The sequence below is a fragment of the Triturus cristatus genome, chromosome 9, assembly GCF_964204655.1.
Source record: "Triturus cristatus chromosome 9, aTriCri1.1, whole genome shotgun sequence".
Taxonomy (NCBI): domain Eukaryota; kingdom Metazoa; phylum Chordata; class Amphibia; order Caudata; family Salamandridae; genus Triturus; species Triturus cristatus.
In genome coordinates, this window is record NC_140592.1 from 1,107,598,323 (window position 1) to 1,107,621,884 (window position 23,562).

The 23,562-nt window shown below is 45.4% G+C and overlaps 1 protein-coding gene across 1 annotated transcript in view; it reads left to right on the forward strand.

Annotated features, from left to right (window-relative positions):
• POLE2 (DNA polymerase epsilon 2, accessory subunit) overlaps positions 1-23,562 on the forward strand; it is a 447,127-nt gene that overhangs the window by 372,709 nt on the left and 50,856 nt on the right. The window contains exons 17-18 of the mRNA XM_085627013.1: positions 1,495-1,671; positions 17,472-17,539. Coding sequence (XP_085483139.1) covers positions 1,495-1,671; positions 17,472-17,539 — 245 coding nt within the window. The remainder of the gene's footprint in view (positions 1-1,494; positions 1,672-17,471; positions 17,540-23,562) is intronic.

The window sequence follows — 23,562 nt, forward strand, 5'->3', positions numbered from 1 at the left end:
TGGATGCCCCCATGTCGACCTGGAGCACCCCACAGGTACTCCCTCGGGGGCGGCGGAAAGAGGCAGGGCCCCTGCAACCCCACTGGCTCCCCTGCCTGCACCCTTCCTGAGTGCAGCAAGAGCCAGCATTGCTTCCATCTGCAGAAGCAGTTTTCCTTTGCTCCCTCGAGGTGGGAGCTATTCTGTGTTTTTTCCCCACCCAAGAGCACGTGCAGGGAAAAGGTTTGTTCTCCTGCGGTGGGAGAGCAAAGTCAGTGTCCCGAGAGTGGACTCCCCAGTACACAGTCTCTCAGCTGACACCGGGGGTTGGGGTCCCCAGGACCATGGTATGACTCTGGGAGGTGAGGGATATCCCCCCCATGTAGTGATTTGAGACCCGGGGTAGATTGTCCTTAGGGAGGGGGGGCAGAGCGACCACTCCCCTTAATGTTTTTTATATAGGTCTCAGGCCTTTTTAGACTTGGAGAGGGGGCCATGCAAACACGTCTCCTTGATTAGGATATTTGCGCCAGTGAATGGGGTCCTCGAGGCCTGTTATAGCCTAGGGAGGAGGGTCATGCATACCCTAACCCCCTAAACACAATATGCACCTCCTCCACAGGCCCACCCTGAGGTTTTTTTTCTGAAATGTGCAACAGCGTGCACTTAAAAAAAAAAAAACGACAGCGAATTCGCAGGAAAAAAAAAATTGCCTGTCCCACCTGCCCTCTGGCCCCCACCACCAGACCTAGGGGATCAGAATATGCCTACCCTACCCCCACTTCTGTCTTAGGATTCGGGAATGAGTATCGAGTCCTATCCTAAGAAGGCTGCCAACACATCCTTGTTGATGTGTTGGCAGCCAATCAGATTCCTCCATGAGATCTGTCGGCACAGCGGATCCTCCGCTGCGTGGTATATACAATTTTTTTGAGCAATATTTGCTCAAAAACTACTCAATGGATGTATTCAAAAATCACTAAAACAACTCTTTCTCAACCAAGATTCAGCTTTCTGTCAAATTTGGTGTACATCTGTTCAGCAGTTTTACTGTAGCGGTGTCTAAAGTTCTTATGGAAAGATGAATAAGGAAAATATGTTTTGAAACACTCCTTTTTCTCCGCACCCCCTTGATGGCTTACTTCGAATTATTACATGACCAAACTAGACAAAAAGTAGCACTTTTTTGCAAAGTTTTGTGGGGATTCGTGAAAAAGCGCCAAAGTTATTAGCAACACAAAAAATTCATTTCCCATGTAAACGTGGTCTTAACTAGAAGTACAGAGTGGAGACTGGTATATACTTTGCTTAGTTGGCCTGTTGCATTACTAAATGCGTGAAATGTGGTTCACTTTGTGAAGATAAGCTAAGGGTATCTAGAGATTTACATTAGTAGGGAAGTAGGTGTCTATATTTGTGTATTAAGAAGAGCAAATGGTTTATTTTAACATAAGAAATAAATCACAAGGTGGAAATTGACTGTTCTTCACTTGTTTTATTTTTATTCTCTTCTAGTTTGTCAAGACTATACTATCACAAGGACATCTGACCCCTCTTCCGCTTTTCGTCAGCCCTGTATATTGGGCTTATGATTACGTCTTACGACTGTACCCAGTGCCTGATCTGATTGTCATTGCAGACAAATATGATCCATTTACCATCAGTAATACAGACTGCCTCTGCGTTAATCCTGTAAGAATGTGCTTTGTTTATATGTTCCTTATTTCCAAAACAGTATTCATTATTTAAATATATGATGTGTGTTACATTGCTACGTCTACCAGCTATTTCTTTCCCTAGAAATGCAGTACAGAGCCGAACTTATTCACATGCATCAATCCACTAAAACAGGCACTATATATATAAAAAAAATATTTTGTCCCATCAATATTCTTTTTAAAAATTACTTAGTAATTTTAGTCTTACACTAACTGTAGCAAGTTAGTATACTTTTTTTTATAATAAAAAATAATTTATCTAAAACTTAAACCCTGTTCTTTTTTCTACTTAAACTAAAAAAGAAATTAATAATCTGACGTGAATTGTATTGCAGAACCTAGCTACATAATTAATCCACTTTAAAAAATTGAATTAATATAAAATTAAATCATATGATCTTATTTTCATTCTTAATTTATCATTAAAGGCATGAATTGATTATAAACCGAATTCAAACCCAAACCATATATATCATTCAATGCATTCATTTGAAATGTAATCATTTAAAATACTAACACTAACATTGATCCTAACTGTAAGTGGTATTTTTTTATTTCACATTCAATAATCTTCAGCTGATAATGTTGTTCTACATAAGCTGTCATTCATTTTAAATACATTTTAGTTGATTTCAGTGATACTAATGATAAATCCAAATTAAACAAATGGACATTGGTTACAAATATTTCCTAATAACCCTAAAACTATATTATGGTATCCTTTGAAGTAATTTGATGCTTTGGGCTAACTAATAGTATCACTCCGGTCAAGCAGACAATCAAAAGTTCCTGTCGAGGTAATTGCAAGACATCAATTTCAGATGAAGTAAAGTGGTCAAACTTAAGTTCGGACACTGACATTGATGTCACCACTTTTTTAGGAGTGTTTTTTTAAAAGCCTTTTTTTAGTTTTTCATAGTGAAGTAAAGAAAAACACCAGGTATCACAGAAAGCTTTATAATCACATATTTTCAGCAGCCAAACTTTAGTAAGTGACATGGAACTCGATTTTACCTCCCTGTATGCCTACCTTTATGAGTTTTTTTGTGTTTAAATGAAACATGTGTTTTATATGTACATAGATGTCCATATATCCAATAGCTGTCACTCATCATTCAATTGTTAGCATAAGCTTTCAACATAGTGTGTGTTCTTGTATCTGTGAGGTTTTTTGCTGTGCCTGTTTCAAAATCAATGAAAGAAATACCAGTTTGCAAAGGGGCTCCCTGTATGAATAATTCCATATTAACTATATAAGTGTGCATCTTTTACTTGTTTCTTTCGCACTAAAATACCTGACCTCTTTCTTTTGTCTTCTGTGGGTAGGCTGTCTAATAGTGTATGAGATGCTCATTGGGGGGTCACTGGTTGTCATGATAGGTGAAGCTGCCCTTTGCATGAAGCCTAGGCCCGTATTCCAGTAAACCATGGCATCCGCAATGTGCCAGTTGGGTGCTTTCAAGGTGGGTTTTGCTTGATCTCAACTTCGGAACATAATCTACCAACTTTGTTTCAGACTGAACATCAGGCTTCAGATGTTGAAGAGGGTGGGGCTCACGGAGGAGCCCTGGGACGCTCCACAGCCGATCTCTGTAGGTTCTGAGAGGAATGGAAGTAGTCTGACTCGCTGTGTTCGGCGATAGGAAAGGAGTGGATCCAGTCCAGGCCGTGTCGCGGGTGCCAGCGTCATGGAGTCTCGTGATTATGGTGCGGTGGGAGACTGTATCGAAGACGGCCGAAAGGTCCAGAAGGATGAGGGCTGCCGTTTCGCCATGGTCGAGGAGGGAGCGGATGTCGTCAGCGGCAGCGAAGAGTGTGGTCTCATGATGTGTTTGCTTCGTAAGCCGGATTGAGAGATGTCCAGGACGTGGTTCTGTTCGAAGAACTCCGAGAGGTGGGCATTGATGGCCTTCTCGATGACCTTGCCAGGGGAGGAGGGAGATGGGACTGACGTTCTTGAGGTCTGTCGGTTTGGCGGATGGCTTTTTTCAGCAGGGGGTTGATCTCGGCCGGTCATCTGGGAAGGTGGCGGTTTCGATGGAGCAGTTGATGGTGCGGCGAAGGTCTGGTGCGATGGAGGTGGCTGCTCTATGGGAGATGTGATACGGGCAAGGGTCCGATGGGGCTCCGAGTGGATGCCCATCATGGTCTTGAATGTGTCGTCCGTGGTAAGTGGAGTCCAGAGGAGCAGGATCTCTTGGGGTGTGGTGTGGGGGCGTCCGGTGGTGGCGGGGGTTTTAGGAAGGGTCTTGGGTGTCAAAGCTGTCGTAGATTTGCTTGATCTTGGGGTGGAAGAAGATGCGGAGTTTGTTGCAGAGGTCTTAGGAGGGTGGGACATCTGTGGTCTCGCTTCTGGGCCTGGCGAACTCCTTGATGATGGCGTAGAGTTCTTTGCTGTTGTGTGCATTGGCATTGATTCTGTCTTGGAGGGCCGGTTTCCTTGTGGTTTTGAGGAGTTGGTGGTGTGCGTTGATGGCGGCTTTGAAGGCTGCGTGGGATTCCGGGGTTTTGTTGTTGCTCCGTCTCTTCTCGAGTCGTCTGCAGGTGCATCCGGACTTGTGGAAGGCAGGGGTTAACCAGCTAGCTTTCTTGGGGTGTTGCTTGCCTTGTGCCTTCTTGAGGGGAGCCAGAGTGTTGGAGATCCATCGGTGAAGATTGCGTGCTGAGGTGTTGGCGTCTGTTGATGTCGGCGGTGTGGCAGTGCTGAGGAAGGCAGTGAGGTGTTCTTTGGTGGCCTTGTTCCAGCGGTGGTGTGCTGTGGGTGTGCTGAAGGCGAAGTGCACGCAGTGGTGGTCGGTCCACAGGAGTTTGGTGGTGTGGCTGTAGGTGATGTTCGCACTGGCGGTGAAGACTGGGTAGAGCGTGTGTCTGGTTGCGTTGGTTGGGTGGTGACTAGCTGCTTGAGTCCAATGTTGGTGAGGTTCTCCAGAAGGGACATTGTGTTCTGGTCACTGGGGTTGTCCAGGTTGAAGTTGAGGTTGCTAAGTAGTATGTAGTCGGTGGATGCGAGAGCCTGGGGCACAAAGGACGGGCGGGGTCCAGGAGTCCTGTAGACGAGGGTGCCGCGGAGGTTGGTTTGGATCTGGAAATGGAGGAGTTCCATGCTTGTCGTAGGGTCATTCGAGTGAGTGGTCAAACGGAGGGTTTTCTTGTGGACGATGGCGATTCCTCCTCCTGGTCGGTCATTGCTGCGCGTACGGGAAATTTTGTAGCCGTCTGGGATGGTGGTGGCGATGTCCGGGCCAGAGCAAGGGTTAGTCCAGGTTTCCGTTAAGAAGGCGATGTAGGGAGAGGTGGCGTCAAGAAGATCCCACATTTCTGTGGCGTGTTTGTGGAGGGATCACACGTTGAGGGGAATGCAGTTGAGCCGGTCGGGCGCGCTGTTGGTCGGCTGGGCGGTAGAAGAAGCTGGTGTTTTGGGATGGGCGAGGATGTGGCTGCAGTTCCGGCAGGATAGGGTCCTTGGATGTCCTTCGGCGACGTGAGGTGGCAGGCGGCGTGGCGTCCTGCGTTGAGGGTGCTGGCGTCGTATCGGTAGAGCGTTAGAGAACCAGAATCCCTGGCTCTGGGCACGAACAGGCACAGACGGGCTTGCCTTTGGCGCGCCCGAGCAGTGGCTGCCATAAAGTAGTGCTGCAGAGGGCTGGACAGCTGGGCCACAGGAAATGTGGGAAGGGTCACTGGAAGGGGGCGGGCTACGGGTATCACAGCGGCAAGGACAGCGAAAAAGTGCAAAAAAGAGAAAATGGAGCAAAAAGCTGGAGAAACAAAGCAGAAAGAGGCAGAGGAAGGCAGAGAAAAGCAGAAATAAAGGCGATAGAAGTACAGTACAGCAGCAGAGCAGTGATGCCCCACCACTAGACCACCAGGGACTCGAAATCCTGACCAGAGGATCAGCAGCAGCAATGGGGGCAGCAGCAGCTACCTTGCGGAGCTGTGCCGTGAAAGGAGCAGTCCACTAGAAGGTCAGTACGCAGATTATCCAATACTGTAAGTAACGCCCCTTCTGTTCCGTGAAGGGGCAGAACCCACACTGGGCCTCATCCAATAAAGTGCGCTCCTCCAAAAATCCAGCGAGTCTTTTATTCACAAAATTCTTCTGCATTTTGCAAGGGAAGGGCAAAAGAGAAATGGGTCTATGGTTACTAAGCGCTAATGGATCTTCAGCAGGCTTTTTCAGAAGAGGAAGCACTGGTGTATTTTTCCACTAAGAGGGCACTGTGACCGTTTCCAGAAACTGAATGCATATGGCAGCAAGAGGTTGAGCCAAATAATCAGTTAACATTTTCAATATCATACGGGGAGTGAGTCTAGCGGAGACACAGATGTAATAGAGGTGGCAATATTGAGAAACTCTCTGAGGGATATCTGACAAAAGCCATCTAACAGCACAGGTGGCGAGCATACATTTAAACAATCGGATCGAATATCCGGTGCTAGATAGGACATATTTGATTGGGACATGAAAGCTGCAACATTATCTTTGATCTTAGTCTCAGAATAGACTGCCAAATCATCATAGAGTGAGTAGGAGTAACCTGATGTAACACACAAGAAGGGTTAGACAACGTGCGTGTGATGGAAAAGATGTTCGTATTCGGATTAGAAGCTGACAGAATTTCGTTTGCAAAATATTCTCCCTTAGCTGTTTTGATCAGTTTCTGATAACCCTTCAAAGCCAGCTTATAATCAGTTTGCAGCTCCAATAGATAATTTGAACACCATGCCCTCCAACGATCCCTTGATGGGCTCCATCTTCTTAGCCAAGAACAAACTCGCCATGTAGTGCTGTCACCCTTCTGCTCCTGGGCATCTGAAGTTCTTGATTGCTCACCTGTCTCCTGAGAGCCTTGTGGTGTATGCATGTTCATTTTACTAATTAGATCCTGATTATTTTCCTACTTCTTCACCAGATAGGTAATTAAAGCCATGGGGGAAGATGATCTTCTCTTCAGGGTCACTTTTCCTTAGGTCAACTAATGCGAGTTGCTTCTTGGCTAAGTTTTCCCATGTTTTGTGGAAGATGGCTCAGATGATTGTCCCTAATCTGCCTGACCACCTCCATGTTAATTTTTCAGAAGTTGTATGTGAAGGGCATGATGCTGCGAAGCAGATACTCTTCCCTGCTCTGGACTTGTGTCCATCAACTTGCATGATGCATACATTCATGTACCGATCCTACTTTTGCACAAGAATTACCTGCAGTTTGTGGTTAACTCCACCCAGCATCCATTCCCGATCCTGAAGTTTGGGATGACTTTGTAGCCTTTTACATTTAGGAAAGTAGTGGTGGTTGGCTGATCTTTGCAGGCCAGGGGTCTCTGTATTCCCATTGGCTGCTGGAGATGTATTTGCCGCAGCAGGTAATTGGACCACCTTCAATCCATGATCTCTATGCTGTTCAAGCTGGTGTTTTCTATCAACCTCTCCAAGTCACACCTCTAGCTCTCCCAGTATTTGCTCTTCATCGGGGCATGTCCCTCAGTCTTTTCACGTCAATCTCAGTGAGTTTAGGACTTCAGTCTAAGATGCCAATGTTTCTGGAGGGAAATTGACTTCAGGCCCTGATAGTCCTGCATCTAGTTGGCCTTTTTTGCCCTTTACCTCTTGCTGGTACTTCATGCACTGTGGTCCCGGAGTGTGTTGCAGTGGTCCCTCTGCTTCCAGAGGGTCCAACGCAGGGGAATCCTCTCAGGCAAGGTTCATTTTTCCCAGGAGGTACCCTGGGACCTGCAGTGGTGGCTGGTGTTGGAATACCTGTCTTGCGGGAGGCCCTTCTGTCCACCTGTGGCGGTGCCCACAGTGGTGGCTGATGCCTTTTACTTCGTTATGGGAACAAAAATAATGCATTGGAACGGATACTCAAAATCATTAAACTAGAAGGAAAAAATCTATTAATTCCTCTTCAGGATTTGTATCCCAAAATATTTTATATAAATTATAAAACAAACACCAATTGGTATTTGCAAAAACGTTTTTTTATATATATATATATGTTTATATGAGATTTTTAAACAGGCAAATTACATACATATATACAAAAATATACATAAATATAAACAAAAAAGATTAATAAATCTATACTAATAACACTTTCCTTTTTACCCTATTTTGCGGATGCTAAGCAGTTTATTTATCACTAGCATTCCGTTTTGTGGAGATAACCCTACCAAAATAAAGTATAGAATGAGGGGAAGTCTATACCCTCTTTAGTTTTAAACACAATATATACTAATTTCTTTCAGTATAATTTCAAATTGTATGGAGCTTCTCCAATTGGTGGAGTTGACGCGTTTCATTCCGTGTCTTGGGCCTCTTCAGGACTGGGGCAAAACAGGGAAACTGTTCAAATATAGATGCTGAGGGTACTGCACTTCACGGGGCGCAAATGCTCAGGTCCACCTGTGGCAGTGACCACAGTGGTGGCTGATGCCTTTTACTTCAGCTGGGTGGTCATCTTGGTGCCTTTGGTCTCCTTACGAGCAAAGGTCTCAAATCAGCCTGTTTGAACTCTGTGCCATGTGCCTGGCAAGGCGTTTTTGCCGCCGATCTGCAGTCAGTCATTTCTAATACTGACGAACAACACAACCACTATGTGGTATGCCAACAAGCAGAGTGGTATGGGTTTGTGATCCAGGAGTCTCAAGACACTGAGGCTGTGGTCAAGGACTAAGGCTCAAAACATTTGACTAGTAGGGAGCCATCTGGCAGGTACCCTGAACTTGTGGGTAGATGACCTCTGTTGCCACCACCTTGCCTACCATGAGTGTCCTCTACACATTGGGTAGTGCGATCTGTCTGCTGCTCTCTGGTGGATCTCTTTGCTACTCGAGAGATCAAACTTTGCCTGAGATTCCTCTTGCTGCAGTTTTAGTGAAAGAGATCCCTATGAGACGCGTTTCTTCGTCTCAAGTGTAACTTCCATCTCTAATATGTGTTCCTTCTCATCCCTCTAAATTTACGTGTGCAGAGGAAGCTGCATCAGGACTAAGAGAAGATGATCTTGGATGCGCAGGATTGGCTTTGTGGGGTGTGGCACTCGGATCTGCTTTGCCCACTCGTCCACTTCCACTCACAGTGAACATCCTGATGCAGCACCTCTCCTCTTGCACATGAACCTGGGCCTCCACCTTCCTCTCTGGAAATTGAGCAGAGCAATTTGAGTTCCTTTGACCTGCTCTCAGGAGTTGTTGGTCATTTGGTCAGCCCAAGTCAATATGTTCTGCACTGTGGTCCCTTTTTGTTACCTGCTGTGCTCAAGTACGTTTGTCAGATTTGTTGCATTTTAAACCATCTCTTGCTCAGCAGGGCTGTGCTATGTGTACAGTTGAAGATTATTTTGTTGCTCTTTTTTCTACTTTGTTTACCTAATCAGCCATTGTTGTTCATATCTTTTTGTTCTGTGGTTTCTGAAGGAGCTGATACATTTGTTTCCCCCTTCTCATTTTGTGATGCCTCAGTGGGACCTTTATTTAGTGGTCACGTTTTTTAATGTGTTCGCCATTTGAAGCCATGCACAGTTGTTCATTAAGACTTCCCACCTTAAACACTGTCTTTCTTATTATGTTTGTCAGATAGGCATGTTAGTGAGCTGCACGATTTTCCTGTTCAGCGTCCATTCACCTCATCTTTCTGGACAAGCGGACACCGCAGTCTTCTTCCTGAGGTGCTTGCTCCCTGTCATCTGAGCAAGTCCAATACTGTGGCAATGTTCTTTGTGCCTCCTCATTCCACATAGTAGGAAAAGCAATATAGTTTGGACCCTTATAGGGCGCTCAGCTTTTTTTAATATGAATTGTGAGTTTTGGGTAGATGACCAGGGTTTCTTGGGCTCCAAGAAGAGCAAGGTGATTCAGAAGTGTTATTCTTCCCCTTGGATCAATCTGTATATCAGGAGCTGCTATGCATTCCCCAAGAAGAAGCCTGCTGATGGTATCCGAGTCCATTCCACCAGAGCTAAGGCTGCTTCTTCAGCGCTCTCTCTGGGAGTACCAGTTCTGGATATCTGCTGTGCAGTTTTATGGTCTTCGGTGCATATCTTGACCAGACATTATTGCTTGGATTCTGGAGACTGCCGTGTTAGCCATTTTACAGGAGCGATGTTGCAGGACTTTTTGGTTTGACCAATTCCTCAGACCTGCCTCCTGGAAAGAACCATTTTGGTATTGGCTCAAAAGCTGAGGAATCCGCAGATAGAAGTATCCATCAGATCTTTGGTAGCAACCTTTCTGGTTTATTCTCCATCTCCCTGCAGATTCATCATCAATCGAACCCATCTTCCCTTTCTGAAGAATGGTCCTTCATTTTGAAAAAGATCCTTGTTCAGGTTCATGCACTGTACATTCTGTCAATTTTGTCAGCCCCATATATGCCTCTTAGGGTTTGCTAAAAAGAATGGGGAACAGACGTTAGCGTGGTGGGGGCCTTTTGCACTTCTGTAATATGTGTCCAAGGTGGAATCTGGCACTGTGGTGCCGGAAAGCTGTCACCATTTCTGGATTTTGTCTGCTGCCTGAGGGGATTGAAGAGGTATGGAATCTGCAAGTAGATAGAGTATCCACCAGAAAGTTCATTACTGAAGGTAGGTAACTTATTTGCCTTGTAACTTCACCAGCAGACGCCAAAACATAATAAATTAAACCACATTTTTAAGCAAGATTTTTTCAATTTAATAAACATACTGCCTGAAGCTCTTAATCCACCTCTATTATGTATACTGTAATAAAAGAAGCTTCATCCTCTCCAGCTTTTATATTGCATTGAGATCAAACTGGCAATGCTGTTTAACAATGCATGTATACTGAAAAATAATTATTTGATTCATTGGATTTTTCTGCAGAAGCGACTTGCTGTGCTCAAGTCTCCTCTTCTTGCTCACTGTGAGCAAATATACCTGTACTTTCGTACTATTGGGGCTCTTGTTTCACCCTGTTTTGACCTACTGGTATCCCTCGTTGCAATTAAGGTGATTTTTGTTTCCCCAACTAGTGAATATACCTGTGTTACCACTGATGACCTTGTGGTGCTGTGAGGGTGTGCATGAAGAAGTTAAACTTGCATCTCCCTGTGCTCTGAACTTTTTGAGCTGTAGAACTTGGAAAGCACCAGTGGCAGGTTGTTCAGCTTGTGGCCAAATGCGAGCACAGACTCCTCGTCTTTCCTGTGGCTATCTGACGTCTGCCAGCAGTCTACAGGAGAATAGTGTAATTCTACTGTAGACTGATATTGTTAGAATTAGACTAACACATCTCAAAATCAGGACACAAAAAGCCAGAAGGAAGTCTTACAGACAAAAAATGAATAACTAGAAAGATGCTTTAACCTGCCTTAAACTCAGATGACCATTATAGCATTGTGAGAAATGTGGCTGTTGGTTGAGGGGGTGAGCCCTTGTCAAGTAACAGGCCACAATCTCAGTCAGGGTGAACCACTAAAGTCACTAAATTAACCTATGCTTAACCCTCTGGTAGCTTGACACAAAAGCAGTCATCCTTAAGGTAGAGACAATGTGTAAAGTATTTGGCAAGTATTTATGCAGCACACAAATAGTAATACATTACAAACACAACACAAGAAAAATCCCACACCAATTTAGAAAATTAGAGTAACTTTTATTCAATTATTTCTCACCAAAACGATAAAAATCTAATCAGTAGAAAGGAGATATGCAATTAAAAAAATTCAGGTGAAAATAGTGCTTAAAAGCACTGAGCACCAATGGTGGGTATCTGGTCGTGCCAGACTGGAACCAAGTTCCGGCCAAACACGATGGAATGCGGTTCTGATACAGGTACTAGGGTAGGCCCATCGAGATTTGTACGTTATGCCCTTGATGTGGGGGTGTAGGGTGTTCCAAGGAGTGATGCAGGGTCCTGAATCGAGCTGCTTAATGCTGCGTCACTTCCGATGAGGAGTTTCAAAGGCTGTGATGTGAGGTCTGCATGGAGCTGCCAGGGCTGTGTCTAGTTACGTCACGCTGTGTTGGTTCTGAGAGGGACCATAACTGGGATGACAAAGCACCTTTATCCCCTTGTTCAAGGGTCCAGCACTGAAGAGGCACCACTTGGGAGGTAGGACTTTGAGCAGGCAGAGTCCAGGTGCAGGATTCAAGATGGTTGGAGACTTTTCTGTCCCTGAGGCTCTGATCAAAAGCCCAACCACCAAGCCCTCAGAGTCACTCTGGTGGTCCTTGGTTCAAGGTGCAGCTCCAGTCCTCCTTACTCAGACAGCTGAGCTGAAGAGCTATGGAGAAGCAGGGCATCAGAGCAGTTCTTCTTGCAGCAGAGCAGTCGTTCTGTGTCTTCCACAGGTCCAGAAGTGATCTGAAGAGTGGGTTGGGGATCCAATATTTATACCGGGGGCCCACTTTGAAGTGGGAGATGTTTCTGGAGTTTCCCCCTAGAGAGGTGTCTGGAATTTCCTACCCCTTGAGCAGGTCCTAGTCTATCTGGGTGCGCAAAAGACTATTATGAAGTCCTTTTGTGTGAGCTGAGCCAGTGCCTTTTGAAGTGCAAGTTTGGTGGGTAACAGCTCCGCTACCCCATCAAGTCAGAGATGGCCCATCCTGCCAACATCCAGGCCTTCTAGTGTGATTCTATCTGGGAGGAATACACAAAGGCCAGCTGCCAGGTTTTAAATTACAATTCCTAAGACACCAAACTTGACTTTCCTACCTGCTTCCAATTAAAGATTAGCATTTAGTAAATGTGATACGGTAAGCCAGTTTTATCCTATGCAAGAGGTAGGCCTCACAGTAGTGAAAAACGAATTTGTGAGTTTTTCACTACCAGGACATGTAAAATTTAAAAGTACAAGCCCAACATTTTAGTTACAATGCGCCCTGCTCTATGGGCTGTTAAGGGCCTACCTTAGGGTGACTTATATGTAATGAAAGGGGAGTTTTAGACTTGGCAAATGGGTTGAGTTGGTAACTGCTGACAGGCTGCAAAGGCAGGCCTGAGACATGGTTTACAGGACTACGTAAGTGGGTGGCACAATGATGGGTGCAGGCCAGTGGTTGCATTTAATTTACCGGCACTGGGTATATGGTATACCACTATAGTAGGGACATACAAGCACATTAAATATGACCATTAGGTTTAAGCCAATTTTACCATGTTTTAGGGCGTGAGCACAAGCACTTTGTGCACTTTACCACTGCTAACCAGTGTTAGATTATAAGGCCAACAAAAACGAATTCAGAAAAATATTAGGGTGAAGACAAAAAGTCTGGGGGAAGACCACCCTGTGGCTGACAGGTATAACAAGAAGCATAAGCAGGCAGAGAGTACTTTAAGTAGACAAAATCTTACACTTCTGTGATCACTCCCATGTGTTACCTGAGAGATACCTGGTTGTTGCAATTTTCGGTTCACCCGATCAAAGGCCGAAGAAAGATCCATAAATCCTAAAAAGAGGGTACCCCTTCTGGCCATCATGTATTTTTGAATCAGGAGGTGTAAGTTCAAACATTGGTCGATGGTACCCAGACCGGGCCTAAACCCTAACTGAGAATCAACTATGATGTTCTTCTCTTCAGCCCAGTTAGACAACCTTTTTAAAACTACCTGAACCAAAACCTTAACTATGGTATCAATGAGCGAAATAGGCCTTTAACATTTCGGGTATGCCCGGTCACCATTTTTAAACACTTGCTCTATGATGAATTGGGACCAGGAACTTAAGGGGCCAGTTGATGCGGCAGCATTTAAGATGGCTCCAGATGGTTCCATCACTTTTAAGAAGACCAGCCGGCACACCGTCTGGCCCAGGGTCCTTATTACGGGCCAGATGTCTGATAGTACAAATTACATCAAGGATTGAAAAAGGAAGATAAGAAGGGCTATTAGCCTTCATAACAGTTAGAGGGCAGTAACGCCATCCTATCTTCGAAAGAATAAACTTAGGAGAAATGGTCAGACCTTTTGACTTCCGGTATTACGGTGGCCAGACTTGATATAGTATCCTCAGCCAAGAAAGGATGACTTAAGACTCTGCAAAATGCTGCACAGGCATTATAATCACTAGTGCAAACTAGCTGTTACCAAATATCGTCTCTAAGAAATTCTTTTTTCTTCTTCAGCACGTCCTTATAGTAAATTCTTAAGCTCAGAATCTCCTCCCTGTTTCTCGGGAAGCATGTAAGGGCTGTTTTTAAGGCACCATGGGCTTTAGATCATTCTTCATTAAACCACCGAGGTCTACTAGAAACAGAAGGGCCTCGACTAAGGGCAGTAAGGGTAAGCCTTACCCCAGCACAGAGTGCCGAGAAGGCGGTGAGGACATCCTTCGGACAAAGGTCAGGGTTAAGACAGCGTTCCACCTCTGAGCTTAACTGCTTAAACAGAATCCCTCAAAGTTCCTCTGGATTAATTTTAGACCACCTTAGGAATCTACCCTGGACCGTGGAAGTCAAATGTTGCAGGCTAAAGATCAATGATGGAAGGCTCTGACTCTGATAGCACCAGAGGGTTATGATGAGGGTTATGATAACTCCACCCTGTCCATTTAGCCTAGTAACCAACCAAATGACTAGAGAGTGACATAGAAATTAGGATATGGTCTACAATTTATTTTGCCCCTCTACCTACGTATGTGGGAGCTACCTGAGCACTGGGTATAGCCAAGTTCTGTGAATAAATCAGGCAGTTTAACTGCTCTCCTTGAGGAGAGTGTTCAAAGTGAGGAAGTGGGGACTCATCAAGGGGTCCTGAAAGACAAAACAAGGTCCTAGGCAAGGGTGGATGTTAAAGTCACCCATAACCACTATTGAGACCTTTTTAGCTGAATTAGAGCCACAGGGAATTAGAGTTCATAAATTTCTCCATGACTGAGCCTGTTTTAAAAATGGCATCAGAATGGAGAGAATGAGCATTAATTAGGGTTGTTCGCATTCATAATCAGGGAATTATCTGGAACGGTGAATAAAACCGCCCTTACTTATGTACAGGTTGTCTCCAACTCAATCATTACACGACCCAGCCTTGGCTCGCGGTGAGGGGGAAGGTATCCTTGGCCAAATAAAATGGGCAACATTATTTTATAAATGGGTGTTATTAAGGGACCAGGTTTCTTGAAAAGCTAGAACCTGAAAAGATTTATAAAGTCTAGCAAGGTTGGATCTCTAAATTTGGCTTCAAAACCGGATATATTCCAGGAAAGAAACCCCAACTGATCACTGATGTGAGGCTCCAAAGGGCCGTCCCCCACCTCTTCTTCTGCTGGTCTCTTCTCTGCCCCAGGTTCAATACTGGGTAGTCAGTCTAACCCCTCCAGGGAACCAAGAATCTCAAAACTATTAGAAGAGGTAAAAGGGGCAAGGTTTTCTCCGAAAGGCCCACAGTGGAACACTGTGGAACCATGGGGAGCCCTGGAATGATGGAGACTGTTCACCACTGTGCCAGAGGAAGTAAAGCAAACAGACTTTTACCAGGCAGGCTTACCGTGTGTAGCTTGAGAAGCCTGAGGCACCCGGGAATAGTGGAGGCCAATCATCACAGATCCATTCTCGGCTTGTATATAAACCCCAACGAGTGCAACACAATGCCCAATCCCTCTAAACCATGGGAGGAAGCCAGAATTCTGGTGGCAGCCTACCTCGTGTTAAAATTCAACACAATGCAATCACCTTTTAACAACTTGGGACCTTAGCCAACCCACCCCACTCGATTAACCATATTTATCTGCGTGTGGATACTACCTTCAGGGACAGCCAGTGTGATCCCTTGTTCCTTAACTGTAAAAACCCCTTGAAAGTATTTGGGTTATTTGAAGGCACAAATGGACGGAATACTGAACCCGTGCTCACTGTGCCACTGGATTCAAGCTAGCCTGGCTGATGAGGAGTGATAACCCGAAACCGGCCCCAGGATGCTTCTTTCCGTTCCAGGGTGGACCTGGCCTGGCAGTTCAGGCTGGACTGTTCCCATGGGGAGCAGGATCGAGACTGATTTGCATATGATTATCTCCAAACTGGAGTGGCAAGGTGAGCAAAAAAACTATGGATTAAACCCTGATCTGTGACTGGGGGTGAATGTTTGATTTGTTCGGCATTCCTTCCATCATCTGTTCTTTTTGATTTAATTTAAGGCACATCTACTACCACCACCACATCGGGGTTGGAATCGGGCAGTAGGTTAAAAAGTTGCGGGAGAGGGCCCCTGGATGGATCTCCATGGGTGGTGCATGATAAACCTCAGTATGGACCCCAGAGTGGATGTCCCTAGTAGTGTCATTTCTTAATGTCACAGAGGGAAGATGCAATTTGTTTTATCTGGACTCATGTTCATGCTCAATTGAAGGCCCCCTTGTCTTACTAGCTTAGGGCAGGGGCAAGACCTGTGGCAACCGTAGAAGCCCCGTTGAGGGAAAAGAACAAAAGGTCCCCATTGGTGGGGACGTCCAACAGTGTGGCCCCGGTGAGCAGTTGTGTAGGAAGGTGTCGCATTAACAGTGGGGTGGATGGAGCAAGACTCTTTCCCTAAGCTTAGCCAATAGACCATTATTAAATCTGAGTAGATCAGACACCCTTGTACTCAAAGAAAGTACGAAGTCTTTAACAAACTTAAGTTCGACTCTAAGATGTACAGCCAGGCTCTTGATGTCATCTGGGCAGCCAGGGTCGACAACGACTGAATCAGGGCCAGCTCCATGCTGTGTACTGGAACAAGTTAGATCAATAAGGGCAGGGGCATGAGAAGGTGGAGGTAGTGAAGTAACCTGGGGATCTTGAGCGGACAGCGCACCAACTGCCAAGGGGCCAGTAACAATGATGGATGAGGAGTACATAACTGTGTCCACAAGTCCTGATTCTTTCCCCAAATGAATTGCAGGTCCAGAGGAATCTTTGTCACATAGGCGAGCAACTGGAACATTGTCCTTCCCCTTGTAACATTGAGTGATCTTGGTTTTCGCGTTCCTAGGTACAGGTGTGGCAGGGACAGATCTCCCACTACTAATCATGTCCTCAACTTCCAAAATGAATTCATTAATTACTTGAAGAGTAGAGTACAGTTCAGCTGAGTGGCGCCAGATTCGGGCTCCTTCTCAGCACCCAGAGGGTTATCAGACGCTTTTTTTTCCCTATAGCGTTAAAGAGCAGCACGGGTAATATACAGAGCAAAGGCAAGACACACCCAGCCAGTCAGGCAATCAAGCAGTCAAGTGGGTCAAGGTCATAAGAGAATAAGAATAAAGAAAAGTAGTCCTGCTGAGAAAGACTGAGTCACAGAGAGTAAGCTTACCAGTCAATGGTCAACTGATGTCGAGAACAAAGCCAAGGGGGTGGTCCTGGCCTGCCTCTTCCTGGCGCTGATGGGCGCAGGAGGGCCTGCCCTTGGCTCGGCCCGGGCACATCCCGCACAGCTGGCTTGCTGGAGCGCTTTTGACCTCGTCGAGGGACGCACCGCCCCTTCAAAAGCCACATTCAGCAGCAGCACCTCCTGGCGCGGTAGATGATGGGAGATGAAGTCCTCTGGAGTGGGGAGGGTCCACAGAAGTCAGGCACCCCAATAATATAGTCAACGTTGTCCCAATTAAAAACGCATCGAAGGCTTGATCTTTCCGTATGTACAAAACCTGCTAGCAATTTCACCCCAGTACGTTTTTTCCCCATATCCAATCAATATCCGACAAGTTTTGCAGGCCCTGTATAAACTTCCTTGTGGTATTGAGCACTTCCTACATACGATGTTTTATTGCAGCAACTCTATATATAAGAAGATAGTATGAGATTTGGTAACCCTTAATTTACAAACGGCTGTATTTGTATTGCAGGGTTCTTTCCCAAGAAGTGGGTTTTCCTTCAAAGTGTTCTATCCCTCCAACAAAACCGTAGAGGACAGGTAAATATTCACTTTTTACTGGCTATGAATTATGAATAACGAAAATGAATAACTTTCTCCTGTTAATATAAACTTTAAAATACTTTCGCTGACTCTACATATCCTTGTTCGATTAATTGGCCACAATTGTGATATCCAATGATAATAGCTGACGAGATTTTGTAGATCTCTCGTTTTAAGTACCTAGTGTTAACTAGAAGTTTTTGTTTTACTGGATGGTTAACTGACATCTTGGAAACAGTTGTTTAGATGTGTACAGCCATTACAGTGCAGCAATCGTATTTTCGGTACTCACTCAGTCGAGGTAAGTTATGCCTTTAAACGATTTTTATTCAAGTCCAAGTGATCTGGAAAACACAGTGAACTCTGTTGTGTAACTTTAGCCTTTGGCATGTGTCAGAATCTTAATGATTTGCCCTGCAGTGTTATTCCTTAGTTGCAGTCAATTATAGGATAGTGCTTATAAAGTTATTTTAAATTCTGTAATGCAGCAGATACCATGCATACTCGCTGCCCTACTTGTAATCCTCTGCGTGCCTTGATCTTAGCTCTATTAATTGCTTTTATTTATATTTTACCTCCACCTCGGTGCAAGGAGCCACGTCTGAAGGTTCTTTTTCGTTTGTGTACTGTTCTTGATCATTGGATCTTCATTTATATTTTTTAGGCATTGAATAACTCGAGCCAATTAGGGGATCACAGAAAAACTTTTCTATAAAACCAATCAAAAGGCATCTCTTTTTATGAACTATATATTTTTTTTACTTCTTTATTATTGCAGGTTCTGAAACAGAAAACAAAACTACATATTGCAGTTACACAACACATTGTCACATGAACTGACTCCCACCTCCCTACACCCCCACCGCAGCTTCGCTAACATAGCGGGTAATACATGATTATTCAGTGCAGTGACCTTCTGCCGGCTGTGAGTGAGCTCTTGAGGTCATAGGGCTATGCATATAACCTATACAGGAGTGGATGCTTCCGCAGTCACGGCAACTACAATATTGTGCATCACAGGTGTCATCTCAGAAAAATCTAGCATTAGATCCCCCCATATTGTAAAGTTTTCCACCACCTTGTCATCTCTCCTGGACGTTTTAATAGGTATTTTCTTAGCTAGTGCCCTTTCCAGTGCTTACCTTTCCCACTGATTGACACTTGGGTTCCGTTTACCCAGCCATCCAATAGCACTGCGCCTCTTAGCCAACAATAATGCCAGTTGTAGAAACTTATAGTGCATCATCTTCTGTTTTGGTCGGACAGTCATACCTAGCAAACAACGCTGCGGAGAAAGAGTTAGCTGGATCCACGTCACTCTATGTAACCTTGCGATGACCTCTGTCCTGAAGTCTGGAAGTCTCGGGCAGGTCAATTACTAGTGCAGGAAATATGCTCCCTCCACCCCACATCTCTGGCATCCTGCAGATCTGGTTAGATACATTTTACTAAGTATGATTGGTGTCAAGTAGGTGCGGTGCAAAAAATTTCAAGTAATCAATTTAAATTGGGCATTGCCCAAGACCACCTTAACCCTCTCGCAGGCTTCTCTTAATCCTTATCGGTCGGCTGCGCTCCTACATTAACATTCCAGGCACGCCTAGCCTTTAATACTGGTACGGGTCTGTCTAGTTTCAGGGCTTTGTACATTAGCGTAACCAAATGTTGTCCCATACCCAACCTCAGAATACCTTCATGAGCATTAGAAGTTAAAAGGCATTGGTGAAGTCTGTTCAGATCTCTCTAGCCATACCAGCCAACTTAGCTTATTGTAAAAATTGCCTGAGACCAACTCCAAAAGAGTCTAGCATCTCTTGGAAGGTTCTAAAGGTCTCCTCAGGATATAGATCACCAAGCAACTGACAGCCCCCTCCCTCCATTGAGTGGTCGTCATATCCCTGCTTATGCATCAGTGGCAGTAAATCTCCGAAATTTAATTCTCTAGCAAAAGGCAGTCCTTAAATTACCCTAGTAGCAATCTTTTCCCGAATTCTTGCCATGTGCCACACCACATAAGTGTATGCGCCGTTTAACCTCATGCCCTTAATGAGCAACTCAGACAGAGAATCTCCACCATATGTTCCTCTCAATAGTCGCTTATCCCTGTTGCCACTTGATATTAGTTCATTAGCTGCGTGCTGAATACAGGCCACATAATAGTACAACCCTGTCTGGGAGCCCCAGTCCCCCCCCACCCTCCTCCTGATCTAGCTGCAACACCTCCATAGCAACCCTGCTCTACCTACCAGCCCACATCAGGCTGATATTCAGCTGCCTAAAATAATCGAGTCTCAAGAGACATAAAGCATTTTGGAGATTGTACAGACATCGTGGCAAGAGGACCATATTTGGACTGCAACCTTACCCATTATGGAAATCGAGAGTGTGTTCCAGAACCGTAAGGAAGAACGCAGACTCCAAAATCCTTCCCATATTGTATGCATATTGTTTATAAGCTGTTGAAGTGACCATGATTCCCAGGTATCGAAATTGGTCCACTTCTCACCATAGACCTGAGTCAGGCAGCAGCTCCTTCGAACTATGCATAAGTGTCCCCAATGGAAATAATCTGGTATTGCACTTATTGACCTTAAGGCAGGCAACATCTCTAAAACTCCCCAAATAATGCTTTAGCCACGGCAGTGAAACCCGGGTGATCAGAGGTTTTATTAATTATATATAATTAGAGCTAAAAGCAATAAGGCATTATTAAGGGGGTTAATACAGTGCATACTCAGCCCAGAGGGACAAGAGAGCCCAGGGGTGAACAGGAGCAGGTCAGGGTCGAGTAGTGGTTCCTATGCATGGTAGTTGCACCGACAAGTGATGTTGATGCAACTTCCTATGAGCAGGATGCAGTTCTAACGGTGCTGGTTGGTGGGCAGCATGCTATGATAATGTATATATGAGCTGCACACTGGGCTAGACTGCAAGTTTTGCAATGTCCAAAAGTACCACTGATAACTTTTGTCTTGGCAAAAGTAACCTAACGTTAGACATATACTGAACTCTAGTACCCTAAATGCTCTTGTCCCATTCAAGGTGCAAGGTTAGTGGAAGATTACATTGCTGCGGTCTCGCAAGGTTGCACTATTTATTCCTTTTGGTCCTTAGAATACAGATATGTAATGCAGCACAGTGCAGACAGCACCCAAGTTACTTGAATCTCCCGGAGGTGCTAATGAAATAAATGTGCTCCCAGTCCATCCCCACCATCCCATTCTCCATTCCGAACACTTAAGGGTTCCCTCAGACAGCAAACAAGGATAAAGGGGGTTGAACAAAGGGAATTACCAGCTCATACTGGAAGAGAATTGCAGGTACATTATTACCTTTTGGACTTACGTTGGTTTATTTCGATAAAAGGCTACAATTCTGAGTGTCAGGACAGAATGTGCTCATTCATAACCCAGAAGAAAAGCCTAGCTTCAGTGTGGGCTTGTAAAAGTTCTCATGTGTTCCTATATGGAAAACATATCACAGTTGTCCCCGACCGCCAAGCATTGCTCAACATTTTCTGTAATCCTAAAGCCAAGATGCCCCCTAGCATTGAGAGGTGGGGGTTGCGAGTGTATGAGTATGATTACACGATTGTGCATTGTCCAGGAAAAATCAAAAACCTGCTGACTTCTCACAAGGGCTAATAGTGTCATGGCACTACTAAAGCGGCTGTTGCCTATGTTAACTTAATTGTGAAGTCCAGCACACTTTCCGTATCGGTAGAATAAATCTTTTCTGCCACGAGCACTGACAGGATTAGCTAATACTCAATAACTTTATTACACATCAATCGGGGCTAACACATATTTGACCTCTGAATACCAGAAATTAAAAAATGTGCAAGCTGAACTTTAAGTTACACCAGAAGGCATCATCTTACGTGGGTCGAGAATTGTCATACCCGAGTCTTTTTTTTTTTTTTTTAAATAACATTTTTATTGATTTTGCCAAGTATACATACAGAGTAGCAGTTGTGCCAACAGCACCATAGTACACTTTTTCAAAGATAAAGTACATTGAGTTACATTCACAATTTTAACACTTCTCTGAGTTCGTTCTGTCGTAGTGTTAGATCCACCATCGGGGATGTACATAAATTCCCCCGATACCTGCTCCATGCTTTCCATTTCTTATCCCACTTCTTGGGGCACCCTCGAATTATGAACACTTCCTTTTCAGCAATCATGCATCTGTCTAACTCCTGTACCCATACTCGTATAGATGGTGCATCTCTGGTCCCCCAGTGGCGTGCTATTTCCCGTTTGACCAAGGTGAAGCCCAGCGTTGCCGTCTGCTGCTCAATCTCCGTGAGGTCCGTAGCCTCCCATATGTTAAGTAGGCCCATCTGAGGCGTGAGCGCCAGCGTTTTCCCCAGCGCGGTTTGGATCTTAGTCGTGGCCCCCTCCCATATCGGTTTGATCGCAGGGCAGTCCCATATCATCTGATAGAAAGTCGCCTCATGTTGGCAACCCCTAAGACAAAGTGCATCTCCCCTAGCCCCTATCTTTGCAAGGACGACCCCCGTCATATAAGACCTATGCAGGATCCTGAGTTGGATCAGCCGGTATCGAAGGGTGATCGCCGCCCTCCTAGGCGACATCAGTGCCTCCCTCCAGTCCTCTTCCTCTATGGGTCCTATGTCCCGTTGCCACTTCTCTCGAAGTGTCTCAAATGTATTGGGGAGGTTGTTGCATAGCTTTTTATACGTCAGGGAGATGACCCTCGAGTGTAGTGGTCCATCTAATAGTCCATCCACTAGAGGCGACGAATCTGGTATGTCCTGCAGGTTAGTAAATGCCGTCAGAAGGGCATGCCGAATCTGGAGGTAGCGAAATAGCTCTCCTTACGCCATGTGGTAAGTTCCCGCCAGTTCCTCAAAGCTAAGAATGGAACCTTTTTTTATCAAGTCTCCGACCTTTGAGATTCCGATCAGGTCCCACTTGTCAAATCCCGGTTGAAAACATAGGGTACCAAGTCTCTGGGTCTGCCATAGTGGTATCGCCTTTGTGAGGGTGTTTGCCCACCCTAATTGGGAGTTCGCTCGGCGCCAGATGTCAATTGTATGAGACATGGGGCCGATGAATTTGTGCTTTTTGACTTTAGAGTAAAGCGCACCTAAGTACCCTGCTCTCCCCGTTTGATATTTGTCTAGCACAAACGCCGGGTCATCAGGTGGTCGATACACCCAGTGATTTACCACCACCAGCTGCAAGGCCCAATAATATAGTTTCAGATCCGGCAAGGCTATGCCTCCATCATACCATCCCTTGGTAAGCTTTTTCAGCGATACCCGGGGGGCCCCGCCATCCCACAGCAACGTACGAACCTCGCTCTCCACCGCTGCAAAGTAGGCATCTGGAACTCTGTTCGGGCAGTTCTGGAGTATGTATAAAAACCGCGGGAGAGCAAGCATCTTAAAGAGGGCGGCCCGGCCATCCAGGGAGAGCGGCAGGGTCCTCCAGTGCTCAACATCGGATCGCAGTCGGGTCAGTGGGGGGGCCAGATTATGACTGTAGAACAGGACCGGAATAGGCGTAACGTACACCCCCAGATAACAAAAACCATCTCCGGCCACCTCCAGCCTGCAGTCAGCCGGGAGGGGGGGACCTGCCCACGGAGCATATACAGTATTGACTTGTTCCAGTTAATGGCATAACCAGAGTATTTTCCAAAGTTAGTGAAGATATCCAACACAGCCCGGATGGACCTATAGTGGGAGGCAAGATAGAGTAGGATATCATCTGCATACAGTGATATTTTACCCTCCTAGTCCAGTGTCCATTTCAACCCCCTTACCATTACATCCCGCCCTATCCACGCCGCCAATGGCTCAAGCATAAGGTAGAATATCAGTGGCGACAATGGGCAACCCTGCCGGGTACCCCTTCGTAACACGAAGGCCCGGGATGTGTGATTATTGACCCATATTTGACCCTGTATGTCCTCATAGAGTAACTGCACCCACTTCAAAAACTTAGGACCAAATCCGAATAGCGCTAGTACCTCAAATAGATATGGCC